General features: G+C 38.8%; 1 protein-coding gene across 2 annotated transcripts in view; it reads left to right on the top strand.

The window, feature by feature from the left end:
* The window catches only part of vps9d1 (VPS9 domain containing 1), a 32,644-nt gene extending 19,537 nt beyond the window's left edge, over nucleotides 1–13,107 (top strand). Inside the window, exons 15-17 of one of the 2 annotated variants that reach the window (XM_067589010.1) lie at nucleotides 3,413–3,517; nucleotides 7,464–7,580; nucleotides 10,421–13,107. In XM_067589010.1, coding sequence (XP_067445111.1) covers nucleotides 3,413–3,517; nucleotides 7,464–7,575 — 217 coding nt within the window. In that variant the 3' untranslated portion in view covers nucleotides 7,576–7,580; nucleotides 10,421–13,107. Of the gene's footprint in view, nucleotides 1–1,924; nucleotides 2,167–3,412; nucleotides 3,518–7,463; nucleotides 7,581–10,420 lie in introns of those variants that run through there. The other variant, XM_067589011.1, reaches the window with a different exon arrangement.
* The last annotated feature ends 3,637 nt before the right edge of the window (nucleotides 13,108–16,744 follow it).

Genomic DNA, 16,744 nt, shown 5'->3' on the forward strand with positions numbered 1-16,744 from the left:
TGACTCAATATTTAGCCCAAAACACATTATTACACCAATAAATATCCACGAATGGCTGTTGCATAATTTTTAGCCGGCAGATGTCTTATCTTCAACATGTTCTCCGTCATAACTCGAGTTAGCATGTAAACATTAGCCACATCTAGGTATCAAAATGGCAGCTGCACTCCGATGTTTTGATTGAGACCTCACTTGACCCAATAGGAGCTTCCATGTGCTGTCCACAACCTACAATAGCCAACGAGAGTTCGCATTACAATAAGGTGCCTGCCCCTCTTCTTTCGTGTAAAGACTGAGCCAATAGGAACAGACTCTGCTGATGACTGGTGCTTCAAATAGCCAATGAAATTCCGAAAATGACAATATGCAGCTATAGTGGTTTCCATAAAGCCACAACATGGAAATTGTGAATTTAAATAGTTTGCTGTGTTACTTTTTATACAAGTTGCTTTTCCGCCAAAGTATTTGTTTTGACTCTTTTTTTTTATATGCACAAAGTTTAGTTTCAACAAGGGAACAAAGCAGTATAATGGGTTTATGCTTCAGTTACTCTGAAGCAGCATTTATTTTGTGTCTTTAAATGGCCTTTTTTTGCAAGATGCCTAAAAAATACCCTTGGAAAAACATGTGTAAAATATTCATTTTCTGTGGTATTATTAAATTTGAACTTGGACTAGGTAAGGCTCCATGCCGTGGTCCCATTTTGTTTTCCAGCTAATAAGTCCCAGCTACAGGTCATCTGCAGGCATCTGTTTGCAAAAAAATATTCAGGCAGAAATAAAAACCTTCTACTTCAGTGTGTTCAAACTTCTATTACTCAATGCCAGTAGCACTTACAGTGATTCTGACTGTTGGCGGAAAACACTTCAGAGTGTTAGCTTTCAAAAGAGACCAAAACCATGCATGTACTCCTAATGGTTCAAGAACAGCTTATTTTAGGTATGCCTTCGATAGGCATTTTAGGCTAATTTTACAGGAATTTAATGGAATGTTAAGGGGTTAAATTGTTCTGCTTTTACAAAGTTTGTCTGAAACACTGACAAATGACTGAAGAAATAGTCTTTTCTGCATCTCATGCAGGAAAGAAAGCAGTGATACACTTATAATTAACCTCATCACTGCCCAGTTTAACCCTATCGGTAGGTTAGTGGACAGAATATTTTGGCATCAATATTGTACAAGCATAGACTGAGAATTTTAATGAACACACTAGTAAACAAACTGAGGGCAAGCATTTTTTACTAAGGTGGGTGGAGATTTAAGTCCTAGAATAGGGGTGTTTACTGTGTTTTTTGGAGAGTCAGCCTTCAGTTAAGGTCAGGCATTTTTTAATAGGGCTTCAAACAGTTGACAGGAAACCCATAGAGACTGTCACCAACATTTAAAGGGTTTTTATGTGTGTGTATATGTGCACAGCGTTAATGCCTGTAAAAATCCTCTGTTTACTCTTAAGTGCAACCCACAAAACACCCAGTATCAGGGGAATAACATGCAAAAAATCTTGTTCCCTCTCTAAAGACAGTTATCTGATATCTTGTCCTCTTCATACACCCTTGCCCTCGTCCCTTTTTTCTCTTTTGTTGGATCCACTAATGTTTTTTGAGAATGGTTGGGGCTATGTCTCCTGCTCCATATCTGTCTCCTTGTATTTGAGTGAGTGTGAAATGATCAGAGACGACAGAGTAGAAGAGATGACCGAGCACAGCACTTCTCAAAGATATTATGAAGAAAAGTTGTGATGTTGAATGATCTTCTGTCCATTTTCAGTACACTAAAATATACAACTTGGCAACAAAATTTATCTCCAAGAAATGAAAACTGAATCATGCTGTATTGAATTTGTTTTGTTACCTGGATACATGAGTCAAACATGGCCAAACTACAGACAAAATCTAAATATTTTTTTTTCTTGTTTATTCTTTAGAGACAAAGAATACAGTCTGACATCTAAGGATATAATCTGGAGTCATTGTTGGAGAAAATCATTGTAGCTTGGCCAGAATAAGAAATAAATCAAACTCAGCATTTCAAAGGTTTTTCAACCGTTTTTCAAAGCTCAACTCTGGCACTTCAGGTCATCACAGATCCATTTTATTTTTACAGCGTCATAATGTAGCCGATGATCTCTGACTGCTCTAATTCAATAAATCTTTCATTCAGAAGTGAACTTAAAATTTTGGCTCTATATTTGATTCCAGATTCCTTGAAGAGGGTAATTTTGGATGGCGTCCTTTACTGCCTCCACATTTTCTCTGTCCTGATTGCAGCTCAGTACAGACCCATATGTGACAGCTTTTCTTAGTCCATGTCAATACAGGTTGCTTTTCTGCGTGTCACTGTGACTCACAGGAAGCGGTTTTGGTCCCAAAAGACCCAACTGATTGACTTTAAAGTGGATTTATAACCGATAATGATGTTCTGCTGACAGATGAATTTGTTTGTATTTTATATTTCCATTGCATATTTAGTTTTCCTCAGTGTCTTTGCTTATTTATTTTCACCACACCCTGTCACTGTGGTTTCACACACAAAAACACTGAATTTTAGTCACTGCCCTCTTTTAGTCATTGAGCAGCATTTTCATTTTTGTCACTTCTTTGTCTTTGACCGACTGGGAGCTCATTTGTTCTCCTGTGTGCCTTTGTCCACATCCCTTTCTTTGTGCCGCTACATCGGTCACCACTTTTTCTCTGTATCTTGTTAATTAAGTTTTTTCCCCTCTGCCAGTCTCTGCTATCTTTTGACTTGTTTTATCCTTAATTGGAATGCATTGCAAACCCATAAGGGAGCTTAATCTTCTCAATGAAATCCATATTTATGCACGTGGGAAGAGTGCATTGTATCCTTGGAATGCAGAGACGCCTGTTTTCGTGTGAGGGGATCGATGTGTGTGTTTACAGTAGTGAACTCAGAAGATTATAATTCAGGGTTGCAATTGTGTGTGTGTGCATGTGAGGTCCAGCTCTCTGTGGTTACATGAGCCTGTCCACACCTTCCAGAACCTGCAGAAGGAGAGTATCCAGTTGCATGCAGCCGGGTCAGTCAAGGGCCAGCAACCTACCTTCTCACGCAAACTAGCAAGCAAGCAGTTAGCCCTGCGTGTGAGTCCTGATAAACAAATGGTCACTGTCTGCACACAGGGAGAATGCTATCAGGCTGTCATCATCTCCCAGGCTGCAATTTGTCCTCCCAACAGATCTTGGGGAGAGAGAAAAAAAGCTTTATCATTCCCATTCCTGAACACACATTAAGAGCTACATTTGACTGAGTTTCCATTCAGTCCCCTGGAGAGCACATGCCATCGTACGCTGTAAATGTCATTCTTAATTTTTTTCCCTTCTGCTCTATTTATTTACTTCTGTTTTCCTCTTTTTCTTGATCCCACCGCCTCCCCTCTCCTTTCCTTTGACAGCGGTGCAGATGACCTGTTGCCCATCCTGTCCTTCGTGGCTCTACGGTGCCAGTGTCCACAGCTGGTATCTGAATGTGCTGCTTTGGAGGAGTTCATTCATGAAGGGTGAGTCACTATGATGGGAAAAGATGGTGAATGATCTCCTTTGTTTGCAGCAACAAGGTTGCACAAAGGTTTGTCTGATTAGAGTTTAGTCACAGTTTTGAAGAAGTACTTACCTGCGCCCTTGTCAAATATGAAGCAATTGCAAATGCAAACAAAGAGAAATGCCAACATGCTGGCAGCTACTGTCAGAAATACAACTTAAAAGCAACTGATGCAACGACAATCAAAGAAATGAACAATAGCAGTTTGTTTGGTTAGCACTAACCACAATGACTAATGCATTTAATTTCTGTTAACTCTGATCTCATTATCCTTATATCCAGCTGCAGCGAAAAATCCCGTCACTATTAACCACAAGCCGGGCACCAAAGCCCTTTTTTAGACATGAAAGTTCATCAAGTTGTTAGTGATGTTTTTTTTCCATTGAGGCCCTGGTTACTTTTATGTAACGAGCTGCATGTCTGAAAGTGGTTAAAGTTAGTGACTGACTAGTGAACATAATCAAGCATTTAGCAGCTACAGAGCCAGATATTTTTCTCAGGAGTTTGCGGAGACCAAAACAGAGCTCAAAAGAAAAAGTAGATATTGGACTTGCATTCACTGGGTAGTCAGAAATGTGACTCCAAATGCGGACATTTTGACTTGGCATAGTAGGAAAAGCACAGGTGTTGCTAATAACATTAATGATGGCTCTGTTATATTCAAGTGTCCCAGGATGACAGTGAGCCAGCATGCACAATATCAGGACCCTGAAACTGAATTACTATTCTATTACTTAAACCTGTGCTTTTCCTACTGTGACACAGTGGTTCCCCTATAATTGTACAGGCCTGGTGGGCCACCGGGCCAATGAGAACCCCCACCAGGCCAAATATGTTTTTTGGATGCCAAATATCCATTCATTCAGAAATCAATAATCATATGCGTTTGGGAGCCTCTGTGTGACACTGTTCCGAAACGTGAGTCAATCTCTGTGTCGTTGCCTGGAAAACTCTCGATGCGATGCGAGTTCCACTGCTATCATAGTCCCTTTTAAATTACTGCAGAGTGAGAGCGTATGGGATGCAGGTTGGCTAACGTGAGCATGGCAATAGAGAAAAAGCTCTAACGCAGATGATGGACAAACATATATCAAAGTTTTCAAGCAAAAATACAGATGGGGAAGAAGGGAGAGGGGCAGCTTATTTTCATGCAATAAATGCAGCTTATTAAGTCATCCTCTCCTTGTGAACACTTTGTTTTAAGTCTTAAATATACCGAGCAAACAAAAATTTGAATGCAAATATAAATTGCGGACATGCCATCCCGCCTGCCTCATCTCTTTAGGGTTTTTCGGTGCATACCGCCAGGCCTGAAAAAAATTCTCAGGAAAACACTGCGACATGTCAGAATGTCTGCTGTGAAACAGGCCAACAGGCAACTGTATGTTGGTTCACCAAACCAATTTCATAAGGTGATAGCATGTCAGTGTTGTGTTTACAGTTTGGCCCCAAGAGGCAAAAAGCTCAGGGCAAAAGCTATACCAGTATTCAAAATTTTAGTCAATTTGGGACAATGTCAGAAATTGCATTTATACCATGTGGAAACACACTGACCAATACATTACATCACAGTTTCCCCACCAGAGAGAACTGACTGTTTATTTTTTATTTTAAAATGTCTCACTCAGTACATACCTCTGTCACAATTCTTTAATAACCAAATTTAAGGGATCCTTACCAAAAACATCTGTATCCACCTCAACAATACAGTATCAGTTGGACTCTAGTATTAGTATGTAGTTGTGTTCATGCAATCACAGGTGAATGGCTGCTAACAGTCCAATATCCATTTTTTAATAAAATGTCCATCTTACTCTTGTTTTCTGATGATGACGGATGCATACTGTCTTGAAGTAGTCTTTTAACCACTAAGGTTGAATACTTGTTGGCAAATACCAATATAGTAGTCCAGTAGGACAGTTGGGGAGGGCTGGGAGTCTTGAGTTGAGATACTGCATCATACTATCATAGTATCATTGCGTGTGAGTTCAGACCACACCCCGGAGGTCTACTCACAGCTATAAAAACAGTTGGTTGTAAAAGCCAGCTGGTTAGATTGGCAGTGGTCTAGGAATGTCAGGATATTTGGGATTTGGTTTTTCTTCTCTATAAAAGTACAAATAAAGTCCCACTTGATGTTTATGTAGTTCAGTGGGTTGAGGGTTCATCTGAAGGAAGAGGTGGAACCAAGACTGGCCACAAGACTATACTATAAGAGGGTTGATATCCTGGTGTTTCCTGAAGGCTGTGAATGAGGTAGAAAGGCCTCTTGGTTTTATGTCCAACTATGCAATAGAGATACACCAATATCAATATTGATATTGGATATAGGTCCGATACAGACTCAAATAGCTGGATCAGGTATCATGACAAGGGGCTGATCTGGTATCGGATACCACTATTTTAATAGATAACAATTCAGTGTATTAAAAGATTGATCCCAGTTTCTTCCACACAGTGAGGCATACAGCTTATTAATTAATCACTAGTATCGGATCAATACTCGGTATCAACCAATTCCCAAACCCTATATATCGGTATCAGGACTAAAAAAGTCAGATCGGTGCATCCCTAGTATGCAGTGTCAGGAGTACAATTGGCACAGAAATCAGTCAAGTCATCAAGCCTCACAAGAGTACATGAAGAAGGTGAGATATAAACAATTTAACTTTGATTTGATTTTTTTTTTTTTTTTTTTTTTTTTTTAAAAGAAACAAAGCCTGGTGAGCCCTATAACATTTCCTTCACGTTGACACTTTACTGTGTCAAATTAAATGCAGCTGTTGATGCTTCTCTTAATATATTCCTGCTATGGTTAACAAAACCTCAGCCAGGAGTAAAAAATAGATTTTCATTCACAGTAAACAGAGATGGACCAGCTGTCATCAAGCCCATGAGCAAACGTTTCTATGATGATGTCAGTGCTCATCAATCACAAAGCTTGCTGGTTTTTCTTTTGTCTTGTGTTGAATTTTTGGATATTATAGTATAAGTGTCTAAAGCTCCTGGTTCATTGATGGTATCCTAAAAATACAAAGTATGGCACTTTGTCAGGGTTAGATTCATAACGTCCTGGATTTATTTACATTGCTGTCTCTGCCTTCACTGTCCTTTACCCTTTATCAAGATGGAGACTGACATTTCATTTTTGACCAAAGAAATATTAGAAATGAACAAACTGAATTATTAAACAGGCAATAACATTTCGGAAGCTAACAAGGTAGAAGGTATCCTAGACACCCCAAACAATCACATTATAAAAGATAACACTCGTACTACATTAGTAACACACAGTGTTTATACACTATTCCCTGGCCACAGCTCTCCCCACTGTGATAAGTATCTTTTATCTTTTCTTCCTTTCACTCTTTGTCTCCATCTGTGCAGTGCAGCGTCCTGGCTGCAGTCGCTCTCGTGTCTTGCTCTTGTTAGTCCAAGGTCAGCCAGAGTTGACTTCTCCAACCCTCCTCTGCCTCTGAGCAAACCCTCCTCCCTCCTCACTTGTTGTTCTCACATATCAACCATCCATCCATCACTCCCTGCATTCCTCATGCTGCCCATCCTTTTTATATTCGTTTAATGGCTCTAAAAGTGTAGGAAAAAGGCAGATCCCTTTCACTCACTGTTCTGGTCAAGGTTGGGAAGAGATGTTTGATCTTTGACTCACTGTGGGGAAACGCTGATGTGATTTCAGCAGAATTAATAAATTTGGGCTCTATTCTGTCTTTGGATATTTGGGATTTTTGTGGCCAGTCATGTCTCATTGTTTTCAGCATGAAGTCGTTTTCTATCTGTGTCCTTATTTGACTCTTATAGTTTCCTCTTCGATGGATGAACTCACCACATTGTTCATGACTTTTATTTACAGATGTCCTGTTATCAGCTAACACTCACTTCTGTTTCAGCTATTTAATAGGAGAGGAAGGCTACTGTCTGACCTCCATGCAGAGTGCCTTGGCCTATGTTGAGTCGTTGCACACCGCAGGAACTCACCTTCCCGCAGACAAGTTCGTTTGAAACAGGTAAATCTTGCTCAACACTAAGACCAAAACAGAGATTCAACAGATTGAATTTTGGACTTGTATTTATCAGATGGCCAGAACCATAACTCCAAATGTTACTTTTGCCTGCTGGATGTGTAGTTTGGCAACAATTTGGGAACATGTTTGCCATAACAACTTACTAAGATGATAAGTTATAGCCAGGTATTGTTTTTAGCATCGTTCGTTTTCTCAAGTGGAAAAAAAAGTCAATTATCTCAGCTTTAAGACTTGCTGTACTTTTCCAATGATTCACCTTCTAATTAAAATTCTTTGACACCCCCCCCCCCCCGTCAGTTTAACCTCCACTGAAGTTTAGGAGAAAACCAAACATACCTCACTTGTTCAGCTCGGCAGACTTCCAAACTACAGAATTCAAAAGAATCATCTTTTTGCAGTGCCATCAGATCCAAAAAAGCTCCTTGAATTTATGTGTCTTCAGTAAGATATAGTGAGTGAAATAATATAATGTGGAGCACTTCAGTGTGTCTGAGCTGTAAATAGTTTGGCAGAAGGCTGAGATAGAGCTGTAGATGGAAACTCTGTTTTCTTAAAAATACCAATGTATATTAATACATGTTTAATTTTTCATAACTTGACCTGATGACCCATGCCAGACTGAACTTTGAAGCACAGGTCACTCTTGTAACAGTTTTGCCAGCAGTTATGAGGAGAGACGGGGGAGAGAGATGGATGGAGTGAAGTAGACTGAGACTGATGTATTACACTGAGGGATGAATGTGTTGCTGAATGGCCTGTCTGTGGCCCAAGGTGATGTTTCCACACTGCTACTCGGCGGGATGAGGCGTGATGACACTGCATGTTATAAAATGTGACATCCTCAACCGGCACTCTCCAAAACTCCCTGTGACACAAGGATTCCACTACAGCCAAATATTTAACTTTGCCTACCGCTGCGCTCCACAGAGCTGTCACTTATCTGCCGGGTCGCTGGGTTGAGAAGTGGAAGCATTCTGAGTATTTCATACTGGAGGAACAGATATAGTTTTGAAGGTCTGGTCTATACAATATATAGACAGTTACGTGTATGACTGTACACATCTTCTCTCCTATACAACAAAGATTTTGACTGCATTCATATCTAATAAGGATGAATGTAGGAAAGAAGATGACTTTAAGAAATCCTTTCAGGCATCCAGGGTGAAAAACAAGCCTTAATTTAGATCCTGCTCACACTTATTTCAAGTTTGAACATATACAGACGTGTGATAAAATAGAGGAAAACCTGAATGAAGATGCCATCATATACTGCAGAGGGCACGAAATGACTGATGAATTCCAAACCAACGATGGGTTGACCCTACTAGCAGGTCTTGTCTGTGAAGAGAAAGCCTGATTCCTCGGTTCACTAGAGTTCAGTTGTTTCCAAAAACTACGGCATTGGCCAGAATATAATCCAAATGATTTTGAAATCTTTTTTTAAGCATTAAACTAACATATTCACAACAGCAGCTGCTATATGTGAAGGCATCGGTACCAAACCCCCCAGGAACAGCGTTGGGCTTTGAAGCCAATTTGACATAGTGGCCAAACCGTGGAATTACAACTTCCACACACAATCCCACACACAATCATGGAGAAAGGAGCAGCTGTAAAACGTCACAACCCCAGTGAAATGACTCGTTTCACTATCAGATTTTGATCCATTCGGTCCGATCACATTTCGAAAGTCTAGAAGAGCCGCATGATTGAATCGTTTTATCCCCATTCAAGTTAGCCGGAGGGCTAAACTGGAAGTTAGCCGTCTCAGCCAGTTGAAGTCTCTAGTGAGCACGCTCTACGGGCCTCATGCGCCCATACCGTGTGCAGTATGTTTTCATCCTGGTAATTTCTTTACAGCAGGAAGTGGCTTTTTTGGCTTCATGCGCCACTGAGAAACTTTCATAGGAATGAACAGGGCCCTACCTCCAAGGCTGTAGCTAGTTCTCTTTATACATCCATGATTGGTACATGGGATTAGGAGTGTTGCATTATGGGTTGTTTGTAGTCTTAATGTTGCTAGGCTAGCATGTTTTTCACATCTATTTATAGCATGTCTTTCATAGTTAGTCTGCTTTAAAAGTGTTTAGTTGAACTTACAGGAGTATCTGACAACATGTTTTGCTGCCAGAGAGGAATAAAAAATTCTGACAAGTGAAAAAGAGTTAAAGCCTCTCCTCGGACCAGTGACCCAGTTGTCTGTCAAGCATCTGAGAATTACCAGTGTCACAGTTCAGTTTACCAGTAATACAGTTCAGTTTGTCACACTAGTCTGACAGTATAGTGTGGTGATGTGGCTAAATTTGGGCCAATGCGGTATGAAAAACATCATTGAGCCACATGTTGAGTTCATTTGTTGGGTGATATGTTGCTTGATAATCATGAACACACACACTGTAGTTTATTTTTACTCAATCTCACAGACACACTGTCCTGCCAGAAATACTTACTAGAACACCAAATGTGGATTAATCCACTGCTGAAAATAGTCCCCAACAAATGCGCTGTTTCCTCCTGTTGAAGTAACATTTGATGTAATATACGTTGACTAGCTGTTTTTAAGAAAATTACTGAGACTTCTAAAAAAAACAACAAAAAAAAACGTATATTTGTGAGCTATTTTTAAAGATCTTTGTCCCACAGAAGGGGTAGGAAAGTTAATGAGAGATAGGCTAATGTGTTATTGGTTTTGGTCTTTTCATGAGGGATTTTGACAGTAAGCAAAATGAATAATGTTCCCAGCCTTATCATTTTAACACAATTATTATTTTTTAAAATGTATTTCCAGTGCAGGGAATAATGTATTCTATTTTGTGTTGCAGGCTGCAGCAGTCAGAGAGTTTTCCTGCTGCACTACAGAGAGACAACAGCTGAACCTGCAGCTCCCTGCAAGTTGTACAGACGCATGTTATCTTGTACATACATATTATATATTTAACAGAAGGACTTCCTTTTCCTCCAAAATCAGTGCCTAGGGAGTCCTGCCTAACCAAATCAGACCCTGCATGGGGCCAAACTGGCCTTTACTGGGTCCTCCTTAAATATCCCTTTTCAAACTGTAAAGAAGTGTTGCATTGCCTAGCACTGGATTGTTAAAGGGATTACTGTATGTGGTTGAGATTGGAGTTATCTTAGGGAACCTTTTGTGAGTGATGCCATTGATTTATATGAATGCTTACAGAGGAATAATCTGCAGATGGTTTACAAATGTATTCCCTTTATTTTCCTTCATTCAGGAAACAAGTCAAATCTGTGGGAACTAAGATGAAAAAGCACTACTGAAGTTGTGTGTGAATCAGCCAACCATGTATGCTCAGACTGATATTTGTCTACCTTTAGAATATGCTAATAGTGTTTCATTGTTTTAGGAAATCCTCGGGAAGATCAGAACACCTCAGACTGATATTACATCAAAGATTTTTTTTAATCCATGTACCCTTTGGCATTTTTTTTTTTTTTTTTTACTTTTTACAAATTACAGGCAGACTCATAAATAAGACTGTGTGTGTGTGAGTTTGTAAGTGTGGGGATGAGTTTTTTTTAAGACTTGTACAAAAATTCATCCACAGACTTTGAATTGAATATATTAATGTATGCACTTTGGGCGTCGAGGCATTCATGAGTGACACTACACTGGGTGATGGCTTTGAGTTCAGTCAGTAGATCTATTTGCAGACAGATGTGCCTACGGATAGAAACAGCGATTGTCAGATGTTATATAATAGAGACGCAGTGAGACGCCGGAGGAGCACAAGAACAACTGCTGTGGAGAAAAATCTTGTTTATAACATCTGTCACTATGTTTGCATGTAACAGCATGTTGGCTAACATTTAAGTCAGTCATACAGGAATACAGTTTGGTAGTACTGTAGATCGTAGTAATACTGTTGCACTTTGTTAGTTTTCGCCACTTTTCCTGACGTGTGTGTGTGTGTGTGTGTGTATGTGTGTGTGTGTTGCTTGTCAGACCATTTGCAAGTCAAGCCACTGGGAACACTGGTATATGTGACCATTATCTTGCCATTTTAACTTAAAATATATCATCATATAACAGTTCATTTACTTTTGCTTCTCTGTCTGTGCACACTCATGTTTGTGTTTGCCTTTTAATTCTTTTTTTTTCATTCCAAGGTGTAAAATCAACAAACTCTCCAAAGGAAAGCAAAAACATAACCTCATTTGCACAGCTTTTTTTTTTCTTTTTTTTTTTTTTTTAAACCCAATGTCCATGCTATTCTTTGATGTCTGCAGTTCCCCAAAATTTACAACCACTGAACCATCATTTAAAAGAAGCACTGCATGCCAATCTGTATATTTGAAAATGGATTATCCACAGGTAGTTATTGAGGTGATTAGAAAATACTAGATGCATGGTATTGAAGGGATTGTTTTATGTAGATTTGACATGACAGACTTAATTTGCTAAAATGTGTCTACTTTTTTAATGCTTTTCTCTGAGCCCTTGAAGCTGTTTGGTTTTAAGTATGAGCACACACTGAAATGAGTTCACGTGAAAGAGTCTTTTACTTTTGGATTTTTTAGCCCCTTTACTGCAAATGATGTTTACTTAACTATTTTCTAAAGCATGCTGTTCTTTCAAGTCTTAAGTGTGTTTTCATCACTTCCAGGTATCCATTGGTTTCTATATAGTGTACAAATCGTCTTTTCAAAGAATAGAAACTTGCTTTGTATTGGTCCCTTTGTGTTACAGTTGCACTTGAAACTCAAAATTAACTTCAGGTGTGCTGCTGTGGTGCACGCTGGTGCTGCCAGTAAACTCAGACATCCGAGACTTGCAGTAATGTAACAACAATGTGTCTTTACACAAAAATGGTTATGATGATGATGTGATCACCAACTTAATGTTAAACAGGTTTCAAGTCTTTGTTGTAATGTACTGGAATGAATGGAAACTAACAGCTAACATTCACTTATCTTTAACTATAGTATGCTTCAGTAGATGGTCTGCAGTGATTTAAACTGTACTTCATGTGTAATAAATGGGCTAAAATATGCAAAAATATTGTTCAGTTTGTGTATTGAAGACACACCTAAGGCAGACTTTTCCTTCAGTGTCTGTTCTCAGCTCATTTAACAGACAGAAAACTTAGTTTTATACATTTTCATTTCATTGTGTTTGTCTCGTTTGCTTGCTTGAATTGACTATTGAATATATTTTTTATTTTGTATGGGTCCAAAAGATGTGAAAATATGTCTTGAGAACAGTTTTGGGTTACTACTACATACATTAACACCAAAAACAGATTGATGTTTATATAAAAACTTTATAGAATTCTAATAAAAATGGGAGGATGCTGTGACATTTTGCAAAGTGGATTAAGCCACTACATTAATGTAAATGATTTATTGTATAGTTTGTGTTAATTTTGAAAACTGAATGTTATTTCATTATTAAACTGTTTTACTGTGAATACTTGGGAATAATAGGATGAGAATGATGAATGTGTGTGTTTGAGTCAATAAAGACTGCAGAGAAATGTTTAAATCATTTAAAGTGTGTGTTTTCTGATGTATCATACAGCAAGTTCAACTTACTCATGTAGTGTCTCCTTGAGGTATCTAGACTTGTCATAATTGATCACTGCTTTAAAAAGTGCAGTAGAAGTTACAGAAATAACTGAAAATTACACTTAATGCAAGCAGTATGTTATATATTAGTGTGAATGTACAGCATTTAAAATTGCAGCTGATGTCTGAAAATGTCCAGCAGCCGGAAAAATGTTAACATACAATTAAGATTTGTCTTCTTTTAAGAAAATAATAATAATCACATAAAATAAAATCTTTAAATCAAAAATATGCTTCAGGGCCTTTTGAGTTGAAACAGTTTTGTTTCATGTTGGAGATTTCTGCCTGTCCTGTCTTGTCTGTGCTCTTCTCACCTCTCTGAAGTGAGCGGTGCTTCGTTGGAAAAAGCCAAATTTGGCAGCATTGGAATCACAACATGATGACAAGTTTGGGGTTGTTTGCTTACTATGCCTGAAATCTGTCAATCAAATATGATCAAACCATGTTGAGTGTTAAACTAATAAAACAATGAATAATAATTAAGCATGTTTTTCTCTGAACTTTAATCCTGACTTGTTTATTTTGTCTGAAATATTCAATACTATAGTGAAATACTAAATTTGATACCAGCTTTTCAGGAGCTTTAACAGTGATGGTGTTTTACTGTTGATGCAGGCAGAAGAACTGGACATAGTGCAATTATGTCTACAAATACTTTTCAAAAGTTCATGTGATCAAAATATTGCACGGATTAATTATATTTCCTTGGTATATCTGACAGCACATCAGATATACCAATGAGTCTGTAAAAACATTTTCTATTCACAAAGTCACCTCGGGACATTTAATGATTGGTGATTGGGTGCAGTGTTTTGTCTTTACTTGGATCCTGTAGAAATGGTGACATTTTGTCATCACTGATTGGTGAGGAGGTGGTTCTTTCATATGTTTTAACTGTGACTCTATTGCTATAATACAGGCCCGTGTTATACTGTATCACTGGCTGTAACTACTGGCTCAGCTATGAAGATGATCCACTGGGCCTTTTCCACAACAGACAATTTGATATGTCATAGCAGGAAAAACACAGGTGTAATTAATAACATGAACGATGGCTGCATTAAATTTTGGTTCACCAGCTCCAGGGCTCTTGTAATTCGAATGCTGTCATACAATGCTTAACGAGACGGAGTGTTTATTGATTACACCTGTGCTTTCCCTGCTATAACAAGTCAAAATGTCTCATGTGAAAAAGGCCTATGCATCTCTTGTAAATAATAACAAAGAATCTTCTCTTCTGGTTTTTGATACTTCTAATTGGTAACAAAGACAATATGTTTCAGACACACTCAGTAGGGACTGGCAGAAAATGACCGTGATGAGTGTGGACTTCTTTCTTTTTCACCGAAAGTACAACATGTACCAACAGCATTTACTTAAACAGTCCTTGCCTCAGAATAGGAACGCCAACTGATGTGACATGTTTTTCTTTGGGTTTTTTTCAGCTGTCAGTTTGTAGGGTGTCTGTGTGATGCAGGATGTCTGTATGATGCAGGAGGCTGTGATGGACACATGGCTGAATAGCAGCAGAAGCCTGTGAACTTGAAGAAAAAACAACATGCCACTCTGAATCAGTCAGAGCACCACCAGGAGCAACGGTACCACCCAGCATTTCATCCTCCTCTTGCTCTTTCTCTCCATGAACGTTCTTCTCTTTCTGTCTCACTGTGTGTTCTTTTTGTCCATTTCCACTTCACTGACCTTGTCGCCCCCATACCAACTGAGCTGCAGTTTGTGAGTTCCTCGGGTCCATTCTTGGTCAGTGGGGTCATTGTCTTTCCTCCCTCAAGTTCAAACAACCAGCATACAGCACTCTTTTTTTCAGTTACATCAACTGTGCATTCACTGTGTATGTAACAGCTAGCTCAAACTATTACAGTTACTTAACCTTTAAACCCTAACCTAATCATAATTCTTCTCCTAAAAGAAAAAATAAATCCAGATTTAACTTTAACGTAGTGACCCATTTTATTTTATTACCCACTGTTCCACCTGCAGGTTGCTGGCAATATTATACACATTGCGAGTACTATGAAAAGTTATATGCATATGAACATGTAATACAGTATCTATCAATAGACTCTCTTTGGTCATTGTTGCGAGGTTAAAAAAATAACACCCTGTCGTAAAAATAATACATGATGTATGGCACAGTAGCTACAACTGAAGCCTTAAAGCGGCTATAATCAATATTTTTATTTTAACAATGGATCAAATGATTATGTATAAGTAAAAAAAGTCAAAGGAGTTGCTCATATAGTGACAATCCATGGAGAATTATCACCCAACTCCGCAGTTGAAGTGTTTTGGCATCTTTCAGCTCATTGTTTTGGTTTCACCCACTGAACACTACCTGCCCAGCACCAAACAGCTGACAAAGTTAGCGACTGGCTGGTAATCATAGTGCAGACCAAACAGAACTAAGAGGAAAGTGACCATTGGATTTACATTTATCAGCTGGACAGAGATCACCACCAGTGTTGCTCCATGTCTACTGGATGTGTAAATGGACAACTGTTTCCACAACCCATGCCAGTGACTTGATGTATTACTTTAAAGGGTAACTCCACTGATTTTACAGTCTTTACCTCTGTTTTGGTCTACACTAACTCCTGAGTAAAATATCTGGGACCTCAGCTACTGGACGCTTGACTTGCTTTCCTGAGTTGCTAACTTTGGTTCAGTCCCGTTTCATTTTAGGGCAGCTTACGTTCAGCTAATCTGAACTGTTTTATAGGCAGTTAATGAGAGCTGTAAAACTGACTCATACAGTAAAATGTGCAATCATATAACCAAAACGGTAAAATAAAAGAGGCTGAGTTGCAGAGTTTGGTGATAATAGGCAATAGCAAATATTTATTAATTCAGCTTTAATGCAAAAAATATCGCTTAATGCCGGTTGAATTCCATCCAAAATTTTACCTAAAAACTTATATTTTCCCCGTCTGCGTTGCCTTGAGGGTCCAGGTGAGGTAAATTTTGTCATTTGCTCATGTCTTTGTGCTGCCCAAAATGTATGACCACATTGACTGTATATGCTTACAAGTGCATTGTCAGCTCATGTGTGGAATGTGTATACAGACACTCGATGTAGTACACAACTGCACGTACAACCCAACCTAAATCTGTGCCAACCCAAAAAATGTCCTCAGAGCAGAGGGAACAAAAGCTTTCTCTCCTTTCTGCACTGATCTAAATGTGCATCATGGTGAGAGGAATGAGCGCTCTACTTATTCCCCTCTAAACATGGCAGCTGTTGTAAAATATTCTCTCACCCTATTGTCACAACTTTGGCCCTAAAGCACTTTACAAAACACATTTTGAACCAATTATTTCATAATTGAGTTACTCGGTGTGACATGTTGGCATACATCTTTGTTTACAAGTGTGTTTTACTGCAGTATCAGTGATTGTGTGTCCTGTTAGCGTGGTGTGACACACCCTGGTGGAGATAGCGTGACTCGAGAGTTCTGACTCTGCTTCCCTGACCTCAAAGCTGGCCGCTGATATGATACAAGCCTCTGGAGTGTGTAAGCCTATATCAATATTTTCCAAAG

This window comes from Thunnus thynnus, chromosome 5 (genome assembly GCF_963924715.1).
Source record: "Thunnus thynnus chromosome 5, fThuThy2.1, whole genome shotgun sequence".
Lineage (NCBI taxonomy): Eukaryota > Metazoa > Chordata > Actinopteri > Scombriformes > Scombridae > Thunnus > Thunnus thynnus.